Raw genomic sequence first — 24,379 nt, forward strand, 5'->3', positions numbered from 1 at the left:
AGGAAACAGAACTGTGCTCCACTTTTTCCTCTAAGAACTTTCTTTTCTCCCTGCAGTCTTTAGTTAACGAGACTTCCCCGCTCCAGAAACTCTGAAAAAAAAAGTAAATTGTTGCCAACTTTCTTCAAGATTCCATTACAAGGAGTCCAATAAAGCACAGGAATAGATCTGATTTGCTAGAAAGTAGGACTTTTTTCTCCCTAGAGCTTGTTCCTATTGCCACAGAGAAAGCTCCAACACGGTGATCCACCTGCACCTGGGAGTGTGGTAGGAACAAGCCCAGAGGCAGGTGGTGGATCCCTGGCTCAGCAGAGCTCCTGGAGTGCTGACGAAGGGCTCCATGCTGCTGCTCTGTCCATGATCACCTGGTGGAATTTTCAAGTAGGGCAGATGTACATGGACTCTGTTTCTCTGACCCTCCTGTCAGGTATTAGCTGTATGTGCTGGAGATTGTGTCTGTAAAGGATTGATGTAAACAGAAAGGAAAGTTTGATAGAAGAGGTGACAAGGAATGAGCCACAAAGAGCCTTCCAAAGAGGTGACAAGGAGTGAGCCACAAAGAGCCTTCCAAAGAGGTGACAAGGAGTGAGCCACAAAGAGCCTTCCAAAGAGGGAGCTGGGTGTCTGGGAGTTTTCAGATCCAGGCTGAGTGTTGTCCTACTGAAGTGGAAATATGGAAAGTGCCACAGCTCCACACCTGTTCAGGTCACTGTGTCCAGCCAGGAGGACCTAGAGCCCACCTGGACTCCCTGGGGAGGGCATCTACATAATCCCATGTTTACAAAATGCCCACATAGTCCTGGAGCTGGACACACTGGGATGAGTGCCTTTGCCAGGGAAATACACTCGCTCAGGGTGACAGGCTGCCTGCAGCCCTGCACAGGCGTGTAGGACAGGAAACCAAGGAGAACAAATATCCCGTTCAAATACTGGAAGACAGTGTGTAATTACCTGAGCTGGGAGCTGGCCAGGATTCCAGGAACCATAGTGCTGCAAGAGCAAAAGATGAAAAACGTGAGGGAGTGACGGATGGGGAGGTGGGTACCAGGGAACCAGGCACAGGTTTTTACTCTCTTTAGGAAGGCAGCATCTCTGCACTGTGCCCGTTGCTGGGGCTTTGATGCAGCAAGGATGGAGAGAAAGATGTAAAGATGTGTGTGCCTGCTGCACCCTTCCTGGCCACTCCACTGCCCTGCAGAGCTGGGGATCTGCCCAGGGGATGCTCTGGCCCAGGTACCTCTTGTACCATCCCTCACTGCTGTGTCCCACAGAGCCCTCAGCAGCAACTCTGGCACTGGGCATGTTATACCCTGTGCCAGGCCCAAGGTGCAGCCACACCTGGGTGCTCCTGGAATGGCACATAAGCATTTCAGCCCAAAGCAGTCCCAGAATCTGGTGAGGAAGATGCAGATGGGTTGGAGAAATGCATTACAAAACACTTTGGGACAGAGCAGGGAGTCACAGCCTTCAGCTGATGGCAGGAAGCCTCTGTCACAGGTCTGGGGTGCTTGCAGAGACCAGTCCACAGTTCCCTCTGTAGAGAAGTGTCAGCCTCCACCATCTCTTCCTTCCCATCCACATCGCCACATATCCCACCACACTTTTCAAGAACCATTTTTCTTAATCACCAGCCCCAAGTTTCAAAGTTAATTGGGGCTGGTGAGGTATAAATAGATGCTGGACCAGATGGAAACTCTGTCGTGATTTATAGCTCACTGAGCCATCACATGTTCCACTTGTACTCTGAGCAAGGGCACCATTAATTATGACACTGCCCAGGCAGATCACAGGGGAGGTTACAACAATGATTTTCAAGCTGAGGTCTTAAATATAACCAGGTTGTGACGTTTTGCTGAGTGTGTGAGATGCAGACAGGACCTGCTTGTTTCAGTGGCACCGTTTCCAGAGCAATTCTCCACTGAGCCCCAGGGGAGCTCATGAAGCAGCTATTTTGGTGACTTTTGCATGGACAGAGCCAACATAGCCAGTCCTTTGCAGGGTCTTGTCTTTGTCCAGGCAAACTGCAAAAAAGCTGAGGGATATTTTCTATGCCCTGGGAAGAGAGAACTGTGCAGTCCTGGCCTGAGGAAACAAAAAAAAGAAAGGAGATGTGGGCATCCCAAGCTAAAAGCTCTGTGTCCTTAGTTCCACAGCTCCATGGACCATCACCCTCAGGGGCTGCAGTCCAGGCTGATGAGAACAGTGGAGAGGGACATCTCCTCAGCAGTGTTTCCAGGGGGATGCAAGGATCAAAGGACTTGCTGGAGGTCATCTGGGAGGGTCTGGTGCTGCATCAAATCTCCTGAGTTTCAGGCCTCTTTTTATCACTGCCTGTTTCTCCTTGTAGCCCACGCGTAAAACTTCTATTCAGTTATCCATTGTGAATTGGGATTTTGCTAATTACTGGAAGAAAGGGAAGCTCAGGGCAAAGGGGGTGACTAGTCCTGCCTTTCCCCAAACCCATTCTGCCTCAGGAACACACTCCCCATCACTTGTGAAGCACCCAGTTCAACAACAGTTTGCAGTTGTCCTGATTTTCCTGGGACCTGCTGCTCAGAGGTAAAATGAGAACACAAGCCACAGCCTCCTCTTGCTTTTCAAAAGTATTGACCTCTTGCATTCCCTGCACAGTGCAGCTTCAAAATACAGACATGTGTCACACCCTACTGCCAGATACAGAGAAATCTTTACAAAATCTTCCTTGGGAACTCTTTGCATGACAAACTGAATAAGATGTGCAATTACAGAGCCATGATTTAAGAACTTAAAACCCAGCTAAGCTCAATAGAAGGTATCAGACTTAAAAACAATACGTAGGGAGAATTTAATCTTGCAGGGACTGCAGTTATTTGAGGGGAGAGATTGTGTTTGGGATTAAGAGTCAAATTACTCCACAAGTTTTTATTAAACCTTTATATTTTCAGCTGTACCTTCTTACAGCTGTTTTGGGACAGGAACTTGATTTTATGATGGGCATAAATCCCCCTGAAATAGTTTGGATTCTCTGAAACAGGCAAAACATGAACAAAATGGATTTGGACTTTATCTGGGCTGCTGACGATTTAGAGCCCACACACAAACATTTCATTAAGGCATGCAATTTTCCAGAAAGCAAAAAGAGGTCTAAAAAAATATCTAATTTCCCTAGTGTTCCTAAAACCCCAAAGAAGCCTTGAGCACATACACACAGCCCTCGCTGGGAGCCCTGCTGTGCTGCATGCCCACTCCTGCTGGGAAGTGCATGTCTGAGCATCCCTGTTTTGAATGGATCCCAGCACTGACACACCACAGAAACACTCACTTGGGGAAGCAACCTCCTGATTGTCTTAGAGCTCCAGGCAACACAGCCCAGCTCCTCTGGGGGGATGCTGGGTGGGATTGGTGCACTAGACAGGGCTGTCAGGGCCTGGATGGCCACAGCCCTGGCTGGACACTTGGTGTGTATCAAATACAGGGTGGCCCCAGCATCTGGGAATGATTGGTATCTGACTCCATTGATTCAGAATACTGAACAATTGCTTTATTAAAACTATATTATATTACATTAATACTATATTATAACTATACTATATTAAAGAGATACTACACTATACAAAAGACACTAAAGAAAAACCCATGACTGTCTCCAGACAGTCAGGACACAGCTTGGACCCACTGGCCAAGGAAACAAAACAATCCTCAGCAGAATACAATTGACAAATCTCTTCAGGTAAACAATCTTCCTAACACATTCCACATGTGCAAAAACAACAGGAGCAGAGAATAGAGACAAGAATTGTTTTCTCTTCATTGAGGTTTCAAGCTGCCTTTCCCAGAAAATATCCTTGGGAAAAATTGTGCCTGCTTGGTCTCTGTGAAGAGACCATCTGGCTACAGATGTGGCTTTATGGTGGTGGGGGCTGGGGGCTCAGGGGCTGCCAGGGGCTCACGCCTGTCCACAAATTTCCATCTTCCACCTGAAAAATTAATCCAAGCACACAGATATCGTGTCCTGCACTGGTGTGCAGTGGATGTATCTGTGCAAGACAAATTTTTGCTTTTCAGTGAGCATCATTGCTGCAGCAGAGAGGCAGGAGCTGGGACAAATGCTTTTCCCCATTGATGTCTCTGATTCAAAGTGGTTTTATTCAGCTGGCCAACTCTGGGACTGGGAGCTGAGCTCAGAGCTGAATGGAGCTGGCTGTGCCCAGCTGCAGGGTGGCATCCCTCTCCAGCTGTGTGACAGGTAATGTCATGCTATCAAAACATCCCTGCCTGCAAAAATACCTGGGAAAGAAAAAACGAGCGTATCTGGCCTGATGCAGGCAGTGCTGGCCTGGAGGTCCCTGTGCAGCAGCTCCCTGCAGCTCATCCTTTGTGCCATCACCCTGCTCTTCTTGCCAGGTGGTATTGAACAAACCCACTCCTGTCTCTGCCTCTCTGCAAGTGAGGTGACAAATGCGAAGTGCTTTAAGGCCCTCTGTGGGAAATAACTCACTCGTGTTGCCGGACCTGAGCCTGTGAACATCATTTTATCTACAGGGAATGCAGGTCCCTGCCAGGTGAACATGGGTATAGATCACATGTCATTAAATGAACCACAGAGGCTGGGAGCTGGGAGAAGGAAGGAGCAGTCTGAGACAGGAGCAAAAAACTAAACACACACTGAGGTGTTGGCAGTTCAGATCCACAGCACCAGAAACCCTTCTCTGCTGTGTCTCTGCAGCGGATCTGTGCCACCTCCCCACAGGCAGGGCTCCTGTGCAGGCTGCTGAGACCCTGCAGGGCCAGGCCCTGTCACAGCTGACATGGCAGGAGAAGGAGTGCTCTGCTCTCTGTCCCCTCCTGCTCTGCTCCCTGTCCCCTCCTGCTGCCATGCTGCTTTGCTCTTTCCAGCCCAGCTCAGCTGCTTTATTCCTGTGGGGATTCACATGGTGTCCTAAATTGTCTGAGTCTGGGCAATTCCAGCTTGTGCCAGGTCCCAAGGACCTTTTCACCTTTGCACTTTTCATTTGGAGAGGATGAGGCCAAGTGGGGCAGCATCATGCACTGGGGTACCTGAGATGGGTACCAGGGAGCTGCACCTCTGAAAGCATCCCAGGTACATGGACATGGGTATTAAACGTTATTTGAGGAGTAGTGTGGCAACACGCTGTTGTGAAAGTGTCCTTATCACCATGGCTGTGCTCACCTGCCACCACACACTAATCCAGGCAAAGACCCCTTTCTGTCCAACAGCTGTGCCAATGCTGGCTGCAGTCCCTGGCCTGCAGCATCCTCCCAGGGCAGCACCATCCTCCCTGCCCATGCCCACTTTCCTGCCAGGCAGCAGAGAGGCAAAGGGCAGGGAAATACTCACCAGGTTCAGGGCTGGCTTTGTACTGGGGAGAAGCCCCATTCTCCCAGCAGGATGAGCACTTCTAATTTATGGTGCCAGAGGGAAGTAATTTGATGTTTTCTGGTGGCTGCACTGTTCTATCAGCCCGACCCTAACCCTCGTGGTGTGAAGCACTGGCTCTGTGGAGGCAGCTGACAGGAAAGGAAGACCAGAGCCTCTCCTTCCAGCACCTTTGCCCAAGCAGCACCATCCCTGGTGCAGGGCTGCTTCCTCCTCCCCAAGCCACCAGCTCCTTCCCAGTGACCCTGGCTCACTCCCACTGCGGTTGCTGCCGTTCTGGGTGATTAATTCACTGTGAGTAATTTTGGAGCAGATGATCTCATTCACGTGGTTCCTGCTATTTCTCTGGCAGAGTGGAGAGAAGGGGGAGAGGAGAGGAGGGGAGAGGAGAGGAGAGGAGAGGAGAGGAGAGGATGTCTGTGGGAGTTGTCCCTCTGTACATGCTCAGGAAGCCCAGCACCAGTTTGATGACCACTTAGTGGTACAGTGCTACAGGCAGAGCAGAAGAAAATTTGCTGGCAAATTGGTTTCTCTCAATAGAGAGCAATTTGATCATTTAGCGCGATAGGAGCTCAATTACAGCTTTGTAACAAGGCCAGCATTTGGGGCAGCAAGTGGCTCCTGTGGCTGAGGAGCAGCCTGGCTTGCTGGGCTCCTGAAGGACTGGGGAAGGCCCTCAATGTGGGATGTGGCACTGGAAGTCTGGGCTCTTGGGGACTGCCAAGTTCTGCCCCTGCCAAGGGCTGGGGAAGCTTTGTGAGGAGCTGCAGGGACTCGCTGCACTCCCCAGTTACCAGTGGGAAAGCCCAGTGGATTTAGAAGCCTCCAACTGCCTACTGAGAGAGTCAGAGATGTTAAAGAAGTCTGTGAGGCCGTGTTTGGAGGGACAGGACCTGCTCTGAGGTGGCTGCTCAGACTGGCAGCATGGGTGATGGGAGAGTGAGGGCAGCAGCACTGCCCTGTCCCGTGATGCACCATGAGCAAACTGGAATGAACCCTATGAAATGGGATGAGATTAACAAAGCAGCTGAATTATTCTAAGCTAATAGAATACCAACTCCAGATGGCTCCCACTAGGAATACTATTAAAGAGAAAAACTCAGGGTAAATTAGGAGATTTGAAGCTAAGGCTTTTCTTGTACAAAAGATGCTCTGTGAGGTGGGCTACCTCCAGGGACAGAAATTTGGTTGCTGTTTTTCAGCCCTGGAAAAAAAGAGTATGTGCTTCTTTTTACTCAATTTCTGCTGTCTTTCCTTTGGAAACCACACTTTTTGCCTCCTGGCAGTGCCAGGATTGGAGCCATGGGGGCATTTTCCTGCCACACACATGCCCCAGCTGCCTGGGATCCATGTGCAGAATTATTTCCCATCCCCAGGAGTGGTGTGAGCCCCCAGCCATTTCTGTGTTGGCCTCCTCTCACTGTCTGATGGGATCCCAGTCAAAGACGTTCTGCTACGGAGTGGAAAACATGAATTTGCTTCTGAATTTTGGTGCCTGAAATAAGCAGCAGCAGCCCTGTGCTGTGTTTGCTGTGGGAAGGGCTGGGCTGTATCCCTGCATGCAGAGAGGCTCAGCAGGAGGCTCCATTTAAGGTCCAGATCCAAACCACGGCGTGCCAAGGGCTGTTTATCCATCCCTCAGCCTGGGAAGTGGATCCAGAGGAAATGAGTGGCTGCAGAGCTGGGGCAGCCCCAGCCCCGAGCTGCTGCAGGCAGTGGGGCAGTGCTTACCAGGGTTCAGAGCACCTGGGACATCTGTGCCATGCAGAAGGGAGTGACAGCTCGTGACACGGGCTTGGCACAGCCAGAGCAGCTCAGGGCAGGGCAGCAGAGCAGGCAGGACCCAGTGGGTGCTCAGAGGCACAGTATCTCCTGCCCACTGTGGTGTCTGGCTGAGGATGGACATTTAAAGCACATCCTTGTTCCAAGAGGGAGGAGAATAAACCACAGCAGGGAGGGAAGGAGCTGGTTTTGCTCCATCCACAGTGCCTGGGGCAATAGATGGCTGATGTGTTTAGTTTCTGAATTACCCTGATGAGATGTATAAGCTTGTTATTTGTTTTAATTAATGAGAAGGAAACTGCTAGAGTGCCAGAAAGTGTGAAGAGAGGGGGAGCAGAGAGGGGAGATGGGGACATTTGGAATGGAAGCATCCTATTAATATCTCTGCTGTTGAATGAAAGGTCATTAATGATCCAAAGAAAAATGAGCGTGGAGAGAAACAAGAGAACCAAATCCCTCTCTGCCTCCCATCACCCACGTTGTTAACAGAACATCTTCCAAGCCCTGCTGCAGTCCTGCTGCCCCTTGTTCTCTGCTTTTTTCCTGCTGTCTTTAATCTGCCGCCCTCCCCTTGGTGCTGGATGGGGTGGGAGGGTTTCAGGGAGGATGAGAGTCAGTGCCTCACAACACTGACACAAACTCCTCAAAACTGCACCCTTCTGCTGAGATCCACAGCAATGTCTCCTGCCTTTGTCCCAAGACCTCACCTGGACACAGCAAGCCTTGATCTCTGCTGAAGGCATCGAAATACCAGCCTTGGAGTGATGTTTGACAGGCAAAGGTGCTGCAACAGGCAGAACAACCTTACTTGGTTTATTTCCCTAATTTTTTCTGCTCTTTTCGAGGTTTCCATGACCAGTGTGTGTTCCCAGCTCTAGGCTGAAACTGTGCTTGCCCAGGAATTGGTTTGTCACGCCTGAGGTGGGAGCAAACACAGATTAAATTTAAGCTATTTGTTCAGTATCTCAGTTACGCAATTGGACATCATAGATTAGAGAAGGTGACCTCCTGTAGCACAGGGGGGATTTACCGAGATGTTTGAGCAAATATTACACTTCCTGGGATCCAGCACAGTTCAGGATAAAGGAAAAAAAAGGTACTGGCTGGCTGTCTCCCTGCACAAGCATTTAAACCCCAGTGATCTCTGTCTTCCCTCAGAGTCTCAGGCTGGAGGACCCAGGATCTACAAAGCAGGTTCCTCCTGCAATGAGGAAAAGGAGAAAAGGAAAGAAAGATGAATGGACGGAGAAGGGGGAAAATGAGCCTTTGTAGGGTCACAACTACCTGCTAAACATGACCAGCCCAGGAGATGCAGGATTTTGTTCCAGTCACCATCACCCTGAGACCCTCATGGTGTTGGTAAATCCAGGGCTTGAGGCTCTTGCTTGCCTCAGGGAGGCTCCCAGGGTCAGGGCTGGTCTGAGGGCTGTGGCCCTGGGTGGGGAGCAGGCAGAGGAGAGGACACAGCTCTAGGGACCACGGGAAGGTTCATTTGCTCAAGAGGCCAGCAATGGACCAGCAATTTAAAATTTAAATCTGTGTGCTTAAAAAAGAACAGAAAGGAAAGGAGCCAGCCAGGATTGGTGGTTGCACTGCAAACTGTCAGTGTCTGTTTGTGAAAAGGCTTTTGACTGACAGCAAAGTTGTCAGAGGCACCTGACGTCAGAGCTGCACAGCGAGGTGTCGAGGTATCGGAGGGCACAACTTGCCAACGGCAACAGCAGCATCAGCTGCCCCTGGGTAGCTCTGAGCTCTCCTCCTCCTCCTCCTCCTCGTTGTCCTCCTGGGCTCGATTTTGGAGCAGACAAGCAGGGTGCCCCAGCACTGATGTGTCTGCTGCCTGTGGAGCTCCCAGGTGGAGGAGGGAAGGGGAGAAGCTCCCTGGATGCTGCATGGCTCTGGAGAAAATGACATCCTCTGAGAAAATGACATCCTGGCACAGGCAGGGCAATGCCCAATGCCACCTCCTTCTCCCTGAGCCCTGACCTCCTCGGGCTGGGACAGGCTCAGCTCAGCCTGCTCCTGGAAAGGGAGTGGGAAGGGGAGCTGGGATCTCACCCAGCACTGTGCCAGAACAGGGTCTGCCTTGCACTTCCCACACCCCTCCCACTCATCCAACCTCACCCAGGGTTTTACCCAGCCAAGTGCTCCACAGCCCCTTCTCTGGCTTCAGAAAACTCCTGAATATGCCAAGTGCCAGGGTGTAACACTAACCCCGGGCCTTCCCCCTCTCCTGGCCTGCTTCTGTGCCACCTCCCACACGACCTGGACAAACCAGGGCTCTACCTGAACAAACCAGGCAAACCAGATGGAGACTAAACCTGTTTCTGCGTGCTTTGGCACTGAAAAAAATACAGTATCTCTGGCCATGGTGAGAGCAGGGCAGAGCTGGGACAGAGGGGGAGGCTGGGGCGAAGGCAGCACGGATGGCTCATGTCTGCTCTCTTGATGTGAGGTCTTGCAAATGGAAATGATTCTCCAGGAGCATCTGTTCCTCAGGCAGGGGCTGTACCATTGCAGGATCCTCCAGAGACACCACTGGCACGTTGTGCAGATAAATAAATCGATAAAAGCAGTGGCTACAGGAAGGGATTTGGCCTTCATGTCTTGGAAGCACCTGAGCCACCCAGGATAATCACCCTGCGGCCTTGGATGGGCGGCTTTCAGAGCCCTGAGGCACCTGCTTGCTGCTGAAGTGGTTTAGCCCATCTGTTTAATGCTGTGCTAGCTGAAAAACTGTTTCTCTGCTTTAGCTTTAAATGATGAATTGTTGCCTGTAAGATTATCCTGTGTTTATCTCTGTTCCAGTGACCCCTTTGCTGCCTCTCCTCTCCCCTCTGCTTGGGCGTTGCAGCAGCGAGGGCAGAAGGAGCAGGAGATGTGATCATTCCCAGCCCCGACTGCCCGGCTGCTGATCTTTCCTCTAAGCCATTTCCAGACAAAATTCTGCCTCTTGTCCAGTTCCTGGTTTCTCCAGAACACACAGCAGGGCCTGGCACTCCTGAGACAGGAAAGGAGTGCCTGAAATGTGGAATAGCTGGGAGGAGAAGGACCCTGTGTGGGCACTGCCCGTGTCACTGCAGCACCCCAAGTGCCAGCACTAAGGGCACCTCTGTGGCCCAGCTCAGATGATTTCCTGCTTTCTCTGTCACACAGAATTGTCTCTAGACCAGGAATTTGCCAGCTTGATTTGCATTTTAGATTAATTCTCCTAGAAAAATCCTTGGGCCATAACTCTCTTAGAAGGGCCAAATGTTTTCTCTCTGGAATGTGGCATAGCTTGCTGCTCTGTCAATGCAGGTGTGAAACTGTAAAACATCCAAAGCCAGCTGGGTCTCTGACCCTAAACTGAAGGGTGCAGCAACCCCAAGTCCCAAAACCACCTGGGAGAGCTCCCACTTAATTTGTGTGCTCCTGAGAACTGCAGCCTGAATTCCTCTCTATTTCTTGAAAACTTGGACCAACTACTCAGGTTTTCATGCAAATAAATTCAGAGAGGAAACAGAGCCATTACAAAAAGGATTGAATCTCACAGAGGAAGCTTCATGCAAGAATAAAGCAATGAATGACAGGACGGATTAGTCTTTAATTTTGTTAAAGTTGGGGTGGCAAATCTGCAGAAGGTCACAGTGACACTAAACAAGTGTCTTGTATTAAAGCCAGCTCAAGTTTTCATGTCTTGGTAAAAGAGCTGGAGCATCTATAACTAGTAACAGGTTATTTTTGGCATCCCAACCTATTTTGTAGCTCCCAGGAGGACAAAACTGCTTCTCTTTGACTTTGCAAAGCCTGGATTTCTTTTTGTGTCGGCAGGATGCTGGGATTTGCATTTAAATTCTTCTGACACTGCCTGTCTTAACAAAAACTCACAGGTCCAGGCAATTACTGCTCTTGCTTGCTTTTCTAGTCCAGTCTAGAGGAGGGCTGTGTTCAAAATAACAACACAAAAGCTATGTTGAGTGACCAGCTCTGAGGGGATTTGAAAGACACGTAGATGTGGGGTGTCTTGGGATTAGTGGTGGTCTGGGCAGTGCTGGTTAAACTGGGCTCAATGACTTTACAGGTCTCTTGCCACCTGAGTGATTCTGTGATTCAATTAAAAGATGCCACAGCTCTAAAAAGCCTCAGTCTTTAGCAGACACAGTGGTCCAGGAGGTTATTTCACAGGGCACAGGGCTACAGACATTTGCTCAAGGTCGCTTGGAAACCAGCAGCAGAGGCTGCTGCCAGAGCTGGGCCACCAGTGCTTGCTGGCCCCGTTATCAGCCAGGTTTCCATGACTCTCCCTCTTCCTGTGCTGTCCCTTCCTGTGCCCCAGCTGCACCCACACCATGTTCCCACTCTTCCTGAGGCTGTTTGCCAGATGGGTGCCAGATCTCCAGCTCTGCAACGCGCGGTGTGACATCTGCTCTGCCTTCCCTCCTGCTTCTCCCAAATGGGGATAGCCAGAAAAATATTTAAGCCAGCATACACAGAACCATCAAAATCAAAGTACTTCACAAAATTTACTGCGATTCACTGGAATTTTGTTGTGAAACAAAACAAACAAACAAAAAATCTGGCAGAATCAAAACATCTTGTTTCAGTGTTTTCAGGAGAAAGAAAACCTTCCTGTTCTGTTCTGAAAAGGCTTTTCACTGCTGAGATTGTTTCAGAAAATAGCTAAATCAAGCAGAAAGCAAAATAGAAAATCAAAGTCTCTTGGAGATGGATCCAATTTCCAGATTTTTCCCTAACTGGCAGCCAAGAGGAGCAGTGCCCCTTGGGCATCCCACAGGTGCTGGTACAGCACTGCTCTCCTCTGGCTCCCTGTGTGTTCATGGAGGGGACAGGGAAGAGCAGGGATGTGACCCAGGGCTAAAACCTGGGAAAACCAGGCAAAATCAGGGAAACCATACTATTAGTGAGGAGCTTGTCCTCCTCTCATCAAGGACAAACCACCAGAATAAAGTTGTGCACTGATGAGAGACAAAGAGGACTCAAGATGTGACAAGAGCAGATGTCCTAGAGTTGTTCAGACAGCTCCTGCCTCTGCCTGAGGAGGAACTGAGTGGATTTTCCATTGCACCAATGCACAAAACACCCACAGAATACACATGGGGACAGGAGTGTTCCCACACTGTTTGAGTCCTGTGCCAGCAAGGTGGGGACAACAGAGCTGGTGCTGCAGCCCCCCAGCAGCCAGGGGATGGGAGGAGACCCTTCAGAGCTGGGGTGCAGCTCAGGCTGCTGCTGCAAAATCCATTATGGGAGAATTTGCATGGAATTCAGGGCTCTGGCTTAATCCTGGTTATCAATTACCCAAACATCTCATCTCTTCCTGTGTCAGTATTTCACATTTCCTTCAAATATTTGGATGTGTAGGCCCCTCTAACACTCACTGGCACTATGGAAGCAGAGCCCCTGGCACAGGGAAGTTGGGCAGATGCCTGCAGAGCCATCAGCTGGAGATGTGAAAGTGTGTACAGGGGGGAGCACTTCCTGCTGTCTGCCCAGGGCTCCACATTGCGTGCATTTTGCCTTGAAAAACAAAAATCAGCATCTGCTCCAATAAGTGATTTGCCCAGGGCAGCAATGCATCTGCTGGAGCAAGAGCACATCTGTACTCAAGGTAAAAGTGAAGCAGCCAGTGGAGCTGGGATGCTGGGAACAGGACATCTCCTGGGGTTACACACCCAGGGTACAGCTCTGCAAGAACTGACACATACAGGTTGAATTTGGCCCTTTGTTCAAGGAAAATGGAAGTGGATTCAACCCCAAGTGGATTCTGGACCCCCCCAATGAGCTGGCACAAATGCTGATGAGTGTGTCATCAGCCCATTAAGAGCTTGGGCAGGTGCTCCTGGATAAACAAAATCCCCATCTCCTTTGGTGATGTCAATTTTAGAGAGATAGGAGAGAAATAAAACGTCAAGGTGTTTACAAAATTAAAAAAAACAAAACAAAACTAAACCTGGACCTCCGGGGAATGGATTGTGCTGTCCCCCCAGTCCATCAGGGAGCCAACCAGGAGCTGGAACAATCTGTGCTGGTGCATTATGAGCAGTGAATCCCCCCTGCCCATATTTCCACATCCCTCACAGTTTTACTGATATAAACTAAAAGCAATCTCAGACCTTGTAAGACAAGGTAGTTATCGCTACAGCCAGCCAGCAGCAGATTTATTGACCTCTAGGATGCATTCAAACCATATTTGCTTTCATACGACAAGTGTCCTGTTTTATTGAAGCAGCTTTTCAGCAGTCCTGAATCACTGCTGCAACTCCATTTTGTCAGAGGCAAACTGAAGATGTTTTCCACTAGAGTCAAGGCAACTGAGCACAATATCTTTGTGAAATGGGGGACATCAAACAATTAATGATAAGAATTGAAGTAAAAAAGGGCAGATTTTCAGGCAAAGATGATAAACACTTCAATAGCTGAACTCTAAAGTGAGGGAGTCTTTTTGGCAGCAAAAGCAAAATATGGTAAGCTGTTTTACAGTACTTTTACGAAGTGCTTGAATGAGTAGGACTAATATTTTGAAGACTGGAAGCAATCTGAATGAACTTGAAAAATTTTCCTTGTGAAAAGTGTGAAACGCAGCCTGAATTGCATTAGAAATGCTGGCAACCAAGCCCTCAAACAGGCTGAAAAAAAAAGGTGAATGATTTGATGAGACTGCAAATGTAAAAAAGAGTTGAAATTAAATGTGAAGAGGGGAATAAAAACAAGACGGGTGAGATAAGAAATGGAGTGATATATCCCAGCACTTGGGGTGAAATATAGTGTCTGTAAAAACATGAAAACATTATCTGGATTTTCACTGGTACTACCAGTGTATTTTTATAGGCAGATGATAAGAAATGTAATAACTGTGAGAGTACTAAAACAATCAATGTAAAAATATATTTTCAAGACATGCTTGTAGTCAATTTCTTAGTGTGCTGCTTTAATTTTAAGCTTTCGGAAGATACACATTCTGCCCAGTACAGAATCCCCTACATTTCCTTCTATATTTCCTTCTGTAGTTTTCTATACTTAGAGATTTAAGAGAGGAGTTACAACACTTGAAGGAGCAGTCTGTTGATGGCATATATAGATAAGGCATTTTGAAAGGTAGAGTACTTTTTTCACTTTTTTTTTTTTTTTTTTTTTTGGGACTGTCAGAAGACAGAACCGAGTTGTGAAGCTAAATGTGAGCTTGCTGGTGATAACTACAACAGGTCATTAGGATCTCTGTTTATTTTCAAGCAGATGCAATGTTTTAGGGTATTATGATCAAACATGTGTTGTCACTTGGTTGATCAGCACTGGCCTTGCTTTCAGTTTGTAGTTCCACAGTTTGAGTCACAGCTTTGAACTATTTGTCTTGTGTAGTGTTCTATAGACAATCTGTTAGGAGCTTCTTATGTAACATTATTCCTCTCAAGTTCAGCAAAAAATGCTGCATCGTGAAGAATGTGCATAATGTATAACAAATTTAGCCCTCTTCTAAATGCAGACAAATGAATCTTCCTTTCTTTTGGGGACACAGCTATCACATCCTGGAGGAAGGAGGGAGGGAAAAGGCAAGAAAACAAGAGAAAGGGTTAAAGCAGCTTCTGTGGCAGAGCCATAAACATGGAAACACATTTCACCAAACTCTTGTTAGCATTTCAGATGAAGAAAAGGCATTTTCTCCCTTCTCCATTGGCTCCTAGTGCCTTGCCCAGCACTGTGGGGCACAAAAACCCTTTAGGCTGAGACCACTCCCAGCCCAGGTGCAGGCACAAGATGGAAGCACATCTGAAGTACCCTCAAGTGCTTGCAGAGATTTGTCCCCACAAGTTCCAGTTGTGCTGCACCTGCATCACCTCATTCCATAAATCTGCCAGTGTCCATCCAATCCTGGAGCAAATCCATTTGTTACAACTTTTACAAGTACTAAAGCCCATCTGTAGGGAGACTCACAGAGGATTATTTCTGTCCTTTTCTTATTAGAGACTCAGCAGACTCATTTAAAAGAGCTGTTTCACAAACTGGTTGCCTCCCAGGCTGAGAGCAAAGGGGCTGTAGTCCAAAAGCCACTGACTCCAGCAGCATCCATGCCCTGGTGGGCCTCTCCTGCAGGGGAGCAGAGATGCTGAGATGAGGCAGGTGGCAGCGAGGAACATTTTGTCCACATGATGATATGTTTTGGCAAGTGAAGGACCCAAATCCTAACATTAAAACGAAATTAAATTACTATTCATTGGGCTGCTGAGAGGTCTCTGCTCTAAGGGATGTTTATGGCAGGGATTGCAGCAAAATCAGCAGGTTGGGGGTGGTTCTCTCCCTCTGCTCTGCTGAGACCACACCTGCAGGGCTGCATCTATCATGTCAAGGCATCCCCAAACGGGTAATAATTAGCATAAAATCCATGATTCACAGAAGGCTGATCAATAATAATCTTTATTAAGAAAACCATTGCTCTTTTATAGACAGTCACAATACAAGTTGACCTAATTGGTCCTGAATCCAAACTCCATCACCACTGGCTAATTAAGAAACAACCCTTTGGTAAACCAATCTCCATAACACATTCCACATGTTCACAATACCTGGTGCAGCGAGTTAAGAATTGTTTCTCATTCTTTTCTCTGATCTTCTCACAGCCTTTCCCAGCACAATGCCTGGGAAAATTGTGTTTCTCTCTGTGGCCAGAGAGCTGCTGCCACAGCATCCAGCTCTGGGACCACAACATAAGGACATGCAGTTGCTGGAGTGACACCAGAGAAGGTCCCAAAGATGCTCCAAGGGCTGGAGCCCCTTTGCTCTGGAGACAAGCAGGGAGAGTTGGGACTATTCAGCCTGGAGGAGAGAAGGCTCTGGGAGCCCTGAAGCCCCTTCCAGTGCCTAAAGGGGCTACACAGCTGGAGAGGGGCTTTGGACAAGGATTTGCATGGATTGACAGGACAAGGAGAGATGGCTTCGAACAGCCAGAGGGCAGGATTAGACTAGATATTAGGAAGAAAGTCTTACCTATGAGAGTAGTGAGGTCCTGGCACAAGTTCCCCAAAGAAGCTGTGGCTGCCCCACCCCTGGAAATGTCCAAGGCCAGGTTGGATGGGGCCCTGAGCAACCTGGTCAAGTGGAAGGTGTCCCTGTACCTAGCAGGAGGGTGGAATTAGGTGGTCTCCAGGCTGCCTCCCAACCCATACTATTCTGTAATTTCATAAAGCCCAAACAAACCAGCTCCCAGACAGCCTGAGCCCCAGCAGCACACTGGGCACAGAGCCCATGTGCCCTCATTTGCTGGGTTTCTCCCAATGGTGGTCTGAGCTGGATTAGTGCTGGAGGGACTGTCCAGGGCAGGGGTAGATCCCTGCTATGGAATCTTCCCAGAGTGGCTGGGAGGTGTTCAGCTCTGAGGGCTTCTGAATGCCAAGTGTGGCAGTAGCTCACGAATGCATTCTTAGCTAAAAAGCTAAATTCACAAACTCAGAATACCAGAAAGATGAAATGTCTGTGATATAATGATTCTATTTCCTGTATTCCTTCCAAGAAATGCTGTAGCTGCACAGGTATCAGAACTTCCCAGTCTTGGCACTGAATATTGTTGCTACAACAGTATTTAAATATTTCCTCTCCTTTCCTCTGTGCCTGTGTGAGTGCACAGGGGAATCAGATAGAACACAGCCCTTCAAAAGTCAGTGAGAGAAGCAAGCCTGAGTCTCTCTAAGCCTGGCCTGGGATGGCTGCCATTCTATTAATATGTAATTTGGCTGGCTAGTTCTGAGCCATCTCAATTCTCCAGCCATCATTACTTTGCTTGGTTATCATTCTTACATTTCTATGTGCTAGTTTGCTTGGAGGGAAGATATTGGACACTTAGAGTGGATGAGTCTATATTTTTGGAATTGGAGCTAAATTACCCACCAGTTGAAGCATCATGGTGTTTTACAATAATTGCTGATTAAAATCCAAATGCACTAAATTCCACCTGTCATTCCCAGCATTGCCTCTGCTGTGACAATGCCAACACCATGAGCTGATATGAATGAAAGGACTGAAGGAAATGGTTTCTCTGCAGAATCCCATCCTTTCATTCTGCCACAATCTGCCAACCTCCTCTCCCAAACCCTTGGGAAATTTGCCACAAAATGTCTGCTCTGTTGAATTCTTCATAGAATGAAACTCCCGTGGTTCAGGTTTCCAAAGCAGCCTCTGTGTTTTTACAGCCATACAGGACAGACACCCACCTGCCTGAGCTGCACCCCTCTCTCATGTGTGGTCAGTCAGCCAGGTGCTTTAAAACACTGAAGCTCATGACTATTGGTGGAGTTTCCAGAGGGGCTTCTCTCATTTTGGAGGAGCTAGATGGGCTGTTCATGTACGTGAGCTCCTACTTAGTGTCTCTTTTTCTCTCAGCCACGGGATGTGCCCAAGTCCATTTCTTCAGATCTCTTGAGCTTGCCTCTGGCTGCAAAACTTTTCTGGACTGGCTAAACTCCCCAGTCCTTTCCTTCTCCCCTTGTGCCTCCCACACTTGTGCATTTTCAGCCTCCTTCTTGCTTTTGATCTTCCATTCTCTTTTTCCTAGATCTCAAGCTTTTCATCACTGTGCCTAGCCATTTCCCAGCCTGGAGAGCTGGGGAATAGCACAGCCCCCGGGGAGATGGTTTGTTTATTATAAATCAGGGAAGTGGATAAGCAATACTTGCTCTTAAACAGCACTTTGTACGTGCAGGTGCTTCCTCTTCCCTTTCGCATGTGAGTGAATATTGCAACAGACAATGTGTCTGCAAATCACCACTACCCTGCACTTCATCAGTCAGGGTCTGCATTTTAGTCATCAGAAGAGAATCAGCCTGATTTAACATCCTTTTACTCATCCTGGCTGGCTGAACTAAAAAAAGCCTGACCCAAACCCCAGCACTGAGAAGGACACAGTGAAGCAGAAGATGGTCAGCTGAGTTATACCCCATGGGACTGTCCAGCCCATTCAAACTCCTGCTGTCAGGGGTTGGAAGTCACTGAATGGGCTGAACCCATGCAGTTTTAGAAGATACCGACAGTAAAAACAGAGTACAGCACGTGCTGTGAAGCCTTGAGTTCTCTTGACTCAGGAAAACCCGGCTAGACAAATGTGAGAAGCAGCAGGGCTAGCAAGGGACCCAAGGCTGACGGCTCAGCCTCTCATTACTCATCCTCTGGGCTCTGTCTCACTAGTCATTTAACACCTTTGTGGGCTTGTTTTTGATAGCTAGAGAGGGCGTGAGAGAGATGTGACTAAAACAACAGGATCTCTGCTTTTAGATGGGGTGTCAGGTTTAAGTAAGTGCAGAGCATTGTGAAAGGCTCCACACAGGTAGCAGCCTGGCTTGCTCTTTAGGGCATTATGTGGTTCAGCTGTGCACAAACCGGAGCACTCCTGGCTTGCCTGGATCCCAGCCAACAAAGGATGTTGTAAAAACCTGTCTGGTTTATAATTTAATTTTGCTAAGGTTAGAACATTGTTTCTGTTAGTGAAAAGCAGAAGGTAGTTTTGAGATTATGGCAGGAAATCTACAGTCAGTTCCTAGCTCCAACAGAGACTTTCCTTATGCAGTGTTGGGCAAGCCAACCAAAACTCACACGCTTAGTACTTTGAACTTGTATTAAAAAAATTATACTTCCTTCTGTTCTTTCTCTTGGCTACTTGGACAGTGAGCACTTGGGGAAGAGAAAGGCTTTCACTCTGTATTTATACTGTGCCTGGTTCCTCAAGCCATCAGCCTGCAGTATTTCCTCTACACACAGCAAGAAAGAATAAATAACTTAAAATATGTATTGTTATGTAAGTGTGCAACAACCAAGCCCAGTGAAGCTGTGGTACTTGGTGTGTTGGGCACCTGAGGCAGCACCTCTGAGCATCACCCTGCACCGATGCCATGCCATGGCACCACAGGCCCTTCTCTGGTGTTTAGTCCCTGGTTCTGGGTATCCATGTTCAGCACATCTCACCTCCTGCCCCACAGCCTGCCCAGAAGGGCCAAGAGGAACCTCTAAGTGGAATCAATTAGAGCCCTGAAGAGCAGGGATGGTCAAGTCTGTGTTTGTTTTTGGGTGCTGGAGATCATCGTGTGCTGCCAACCATGAGCTGCCTGGCTCCAGCAGCAGCTTTGCTCAGGACAGGGAAGGGGCAGCATGAGACAGGGAGGAGCCCAACCCTCCTCACCCTTTGGAATGCTGTATTTACTCTGAGCAGATTTATGCACGAGATGTGTTTTCACTAGCAGGGCTTGTTTCTGTGCTGCATTTGAGCTCCCAGCATGTGAACTATTTTTTGAGCAAGCAGTGGGCAGAGAGAGCAGAAAGAGCAAACATACACAAATCAAAGAGTTTGGTTTTATTTCCAAACAGGCATACACAGAACCATAGGGAGTACAAGAGGGAGAGGGCAGCATATCCTCTTTCTCCAGTATAAAAATGAACTTCCTAGGCTGACCTAGACACCTAAGAGTAAAGGCAAAAATATAAGCTACGTGACTAGTGGGAAGAGAAAGAGCCAGCAGGAAAAATCTATCAGAGCTTTCCATGGTTCAATCAGTCAGAGCCTGCTTCACTGGGGAAACAATCAATTAACCACTTCCACTGGGGCAGCCACAGACCTGCTGTTCTGGAGGTAGTAAATCTTTGAGTTTATTTGTTCTCGCCTGCACTCTCAGCTTATTTACAACATCACAGGAATCTTCCCCCTTGTTTATCCTCACTTCTGCAAGTCCCTCCCAAGGATCTTTCTGTCCATGTCAATCAATGAAGAAGAACTCTTAGAGATTAACAATTTCCAGCTTCATTGCAAATCCCTATTTCCCTTAAACAGGCAGCCAAAACAAAGAGTTTCCTCCAGGCATCCGAGGGCATTATGCCTTTAACTGTCCATCCGATTTCCAGCTGTCAGTGTATTTTGTCTCACTTTAAGGCAGATGGTTTTGGTTTAGGAAGTTTTGGCCCAGCCAATAATCAAAGAGCCCTGCAGGACACATATTTGCCCTGGCCCTGAGGAGCAAAATGTAGCAGTCAAATGAGAAGCAGATGAACCAAAGCTAAGGGATGATGTTTAGAGCACTCAGCCCAAGCCGCTCTGCGGCAGACGGGAGCAGGGAAGGACTTGAGCATGGCTGGTCCCACAGATATAACAAAGAGGGAGGTGGAAGACAGGCTGGAAAAAATGCACAAAAGGAGCATTTAGAGAGTGTGACCAAGTGGTGCTGAGTTGTGCAGGTGCAAGGGGTTCAGACTGTGTCTCTGGAGGAAGCTGGCAGATGGATGAGCATGGAGAAAGGTGCACAGAGGTGGGTGGGGATGATGATGGTCCTCCTCAGCACCTCAAAAGGAGGTCTGAAAGCACTAAAAGCAGAAGGGTCTTCAGTCCTAGTATGCTGGTGAAGAAAACAGAGTGTTGGAGACAGAGATTTGCTCTCCAAACCACAGGCCTGGGTCTGCCATCACTGTGCTTTCAAGATGCAGTGAAATGAGCAATTTAGATGGACACAGCATAAAGCTGAGATTAAACTTCTAGTCCCCATTTAAATTTTTTATTGCAGTCTTTAAATGAAAATAAAGCAGTTGTCAGCACTTTAGGTAACTTCTATGCTTGGCAACCTGGAAACAAATTTTGATTCACAGATGCCTCTTGCTCCTCTGATCAAATGTGCTGGCAGGACTGGTAGACATGAGCTGTCTTGACAGTTTTAATGCACCTAAATTTGTGCCTGTAGCTGCTGTTAATGCCTTGATTGGTGCTATTGAAATCTCTTCTTAAACATATGGTAATACATTCCTCACTGATTCCTTTGCCTTTCAAAACTCAGACCTGGAGATATCATTGTCTGTAATAAGTTCATTCTGTTCCTTCTGCTTTACTGCCTGCCTAGCCTAGCTTTGATGAAGTAATTCATATAACTCACTAACTTCAGAGTGAGTTTTGATTAGTTTTTGAATTAAATAACGTATTTTCTTTTAGGAAGTCCTGCAAACTCATCTTGGCATCTGATATTCATATGACTTCTGCCATTCTGGATGCATCACCAGTAATGAAGAACCTGGATGTCAGGACTGAGTGCATTAATTGGCCGTAATTGCCCCAAAAACCTTCATTTGGGCCTCACATTTACCCTCTCTTTCAGGAGCTCCATTTAACCTCCAGGCTGGGGGGCTTCTAGCTCTTGCCTGGGCTGTAGGTGAGACTGTCTCAGACCTGTTCCTAACTGATGTTTGGCTTTCCGTGGATGACTTTGGAGCTGGTGTGTTGATAGGAGCCGCTGCCATCACCTCCTGCTCTACCTCCCATGGCAGGGGACTGTGCCTGCCCATAGTTTTGTCCCTGCCCTGTGCAGAAGCTGCTCCTGGCACCCCTTCCCTGGGAGCAGCTCCTGCTGCTTCTTGGCACTGGCAGCCACAAATACAATACAGAGCTGGTAGGACTTTCAGTAGATGGAAAACTTTTAATGGATTGGTTTACTAACTGTTTGAGAATGGAGGATACAGGCTGTTTAGCCACACTTTTCCCAAGGGAGATATTTCATTCAATGTACGTTTTTGGACAGCACAAGCAGGCCTGTCATTTCAGTGGGATGACATTTAGATATCAGGATGGGGGGACAGACCAAGCACAAGGAACATCTTCCTTTGTTCCCTGAGGGAACAGCAACCTTTCTGTGCAGACCACATCACGGGTGCAAAACACTGTCTAATACCATCCCAGGCTTTTGTTGCACTGAATAAATAAGGCTAGACTGCGTTCCCTTCCCCAAAGCAGGACTCGGAGATGCTGTGATGTCTCTGCCATAGGCAGCACCTGTGGACAGCTGGCAGTCTTCAGCCACTAATTCTCCATAAAGCTTGTCAGAAAAAAATGCGACTTGGGGAAGAATCTAAAATTTGCTCATTTCACAGAGCACAGCAGCTTCTATCCCATGGTATGCTGCAGAATGGGCTCAATGCTGAGCCACAACAGGCACCAGCCTTCCTATTTAATGTAACATACCAAGGAAAACCTCCCGGTTTATGTGCTTTCTGCCTGGGGGCTTGTATACATCCAAATAGTGGCTTTTATATTTTGGGAAGGGGTTTTTTTGTGTGTCTAAAGAGAGGTACGTGGGAGAAGGCTGGGAGCCGGGCTGCTCCTCCATTCAAACCGGGTCACTTATATCCCCTCTCTTTCAGAAGAAAGCTTCATGGTTCTACTCCTGAAAGCTTCAAGGTTGTTTTCTGCCGTTCTCTCAGTGAGATCAAAGCCAGGACCATGCTCTTCCTCCTGCATCTCCTCCTCTCTCTATTTCACTTTCTCAGTGAATAAATGAGAAATAAATAAACTTCTGCCTATTTCAGAAATAAATAAAGAAATAACAGTCTATTTCAGAAATAAATAAATTTCTGCCTATTTCAGAAATAAATAAATTTGTGTCTATTTCAGAAATAAAAAAAAAAAAATTCTATTTCACTTTCTCAGATCAATTCACAAGCAAACCTACACCTGCGCTATCCCTATGCTCGGGATGCGAAGGATCTTTTCCGGCCCGGGGAAGGGCAGAACACCGCCGTGCGTCCCAGGCCGGGCTCGGGACAGGGCGGGAAGGGCAGAACACCGCCGCGGCTCCCCGGCGGGGCTCGGGGCGGGGTGCGCTCCGCTCCGCTCCGCGCCGTTCCGCGCTCCTGCCCGCCTCGCTTCGCCTCTCCTCTCCTCTCCCCGCCGCCTCAGGGCGGCCCCGCCGCCGCCAAGACGCCGCGGGCCGTGCTCCGAGTGAAGAATGGGGCGGCCAAGCTCGCCAAGCCGCCCGCGGCTGCGGGCGAGACCCCCGGCGGCGCCCCCGGACCCGGGCTCTTCATGGAGCGGTCGCAGAGCCGCCTCAGCCTCTCCGCCTCCTTCGAGGCCCTGGCCATCTACTTCCCCTGCATGAACAGCTTCGACGAGGAGGACGCGGGTACGGGGACCGGGAGCGCCGGGCGCGGTGGTTCCCGGGGCTGTGTGGGCAGGCGGGGGTGGGGGTGCGAGCTGCCAGCGCCATCCCCGACCCCGCCGGGGTTTGGGGCCCGCGGTTCATCCCGGCGGGGGTGCCAGCGGCTGGGGACTGCTGGCGAAGGGACGCGTGTGCCTGTGGAGGTTAAAACTGGGAACGTGTTCCAGCGGTGAAACACGCTCCGGCTGCTGATCGATGGGAAACACGGGTTATTTGCAAATGGAGCGGCTCGCGCTCCATCCTCCTCGGTGAGAATGAAGGGCAGAGCTCAGGGAGAAGGCGTCCATCCTGCCGGATGGTGTGTCCGCTCTGATTTGTACACCGTCAACTCTCGGGCTGATTGCTCCCAGGGGTTGTTAGCGCCGTACATCATGCTGCTTTTGGAGAGAGGAATAATGGGATTCCGTTTAAATGAGGGCAGAGTAAATCCCAACACAAAAGCCTTTCAGAATGGATGCAGAGATTTTTTGCCGGCATCAGAAAGACCTTTCTGGCCTCAGACAGTTGATGGTAGTCATAAAATGAGACCAAGCTTAAGAAAGAGGGCCACTGGTAGGAAAAAGTAGGAAGGGCATGGGGTTGAAGGGGCGAGGAAGGGTGGTGGGTGCTGGGGAAGGTGCTGGGAGTAGAGGGCAGCACAGCCACTGCCTGGGTAGGGAGGGAGGGCGTGCGCCGGAGTGGATGGAGAGCGGTCGGAGAGCCCTCTGTCCATTCCCGGAGGCTCCCTGGTAATTGAGGGGTGTTTTCCCCAGAGCACACTGTACCAGAGACTGAACCTGTGAGTCTTGTGAGTGGAAAATAATAAAAGTTGGTAACTAAGGCGTATTTTAACACCGACTGTCATGGTTGCATCCCTCAAAATGCCGGCATGCTCCTTTGTCTAGTGGCTCATCCCGAGATGTGCAGATGCCAGCAGGAATACATCAGCCCGCCAGCTGCTACACCTGTAAGGATGTTGTTTTTAAAGGAGTTGACGTAAGAATCAATTCATCATCTGTGTGATTAACCTAGACTTGTCATCAGCATCGTGCAGGGGTGGCAGGCAGAGCATTGTTTCCTCCAGCAGATGTAGTTTTTAAAATTTTTGTCTAAAAATTTTGCTGATGATTTATTTGCGCTTCAGATTTGGCTCAAATGCTGAGGAGCGTACAAGGCAATAACGGGAGCTTTGGGAAGTCTCAGCGCTGTTGCTTCAGGAATGATGGATAGTGAGACATGCTCAAGTATGAGAACCCAACACAATGCCTGGGACAGCATTTCATTCCCTGGTGTCCAA

The 24,379-nt window shown here is 48.7% G+C and overlaps 1 protein-coding gene across 1 annotated transcript in view; it reads left to right on the plus strand.

The window, feature by feature from the left end:
- Positions 1-22,770: 22,770 nt before the first annotated feature.
- The window catches only part of RIMS4 (regulating synaptic membrane exocytosis 4), a 55,448-nt gene continuing 53,839 nt past the window's right edge, over positions 22,771-24,379 (plus strand). Inside the window, exon 1 of the mRNA XM_041478806.1 lies at positions 22,771-23,067. Coding sequence (XP_041334740.1) covers positions 22,971-23,067 — 97 coding nt within the window. The 5' untranslated portion in view covers positions 22,771-22,970. The remainder of the gene's footprint in view (positions 23,068-24,379) is intronic.

This window comes from Pyrgilauda ruficollis, unplaced genomic scaffold, assembly GCF_017590135.1.
Source record: "Pyrgilauda ruficollis isolate IOZ18807 unplaced genomic scaffold, ASM1759013v1 scaffold46, whole genome shotgun sequence".
NCBI lineage: Eukaryota > Metazoa > Chordata > Aves > Passeriformes > Passeridae > Pyrgilauda > Pyrgilauda ruficollis.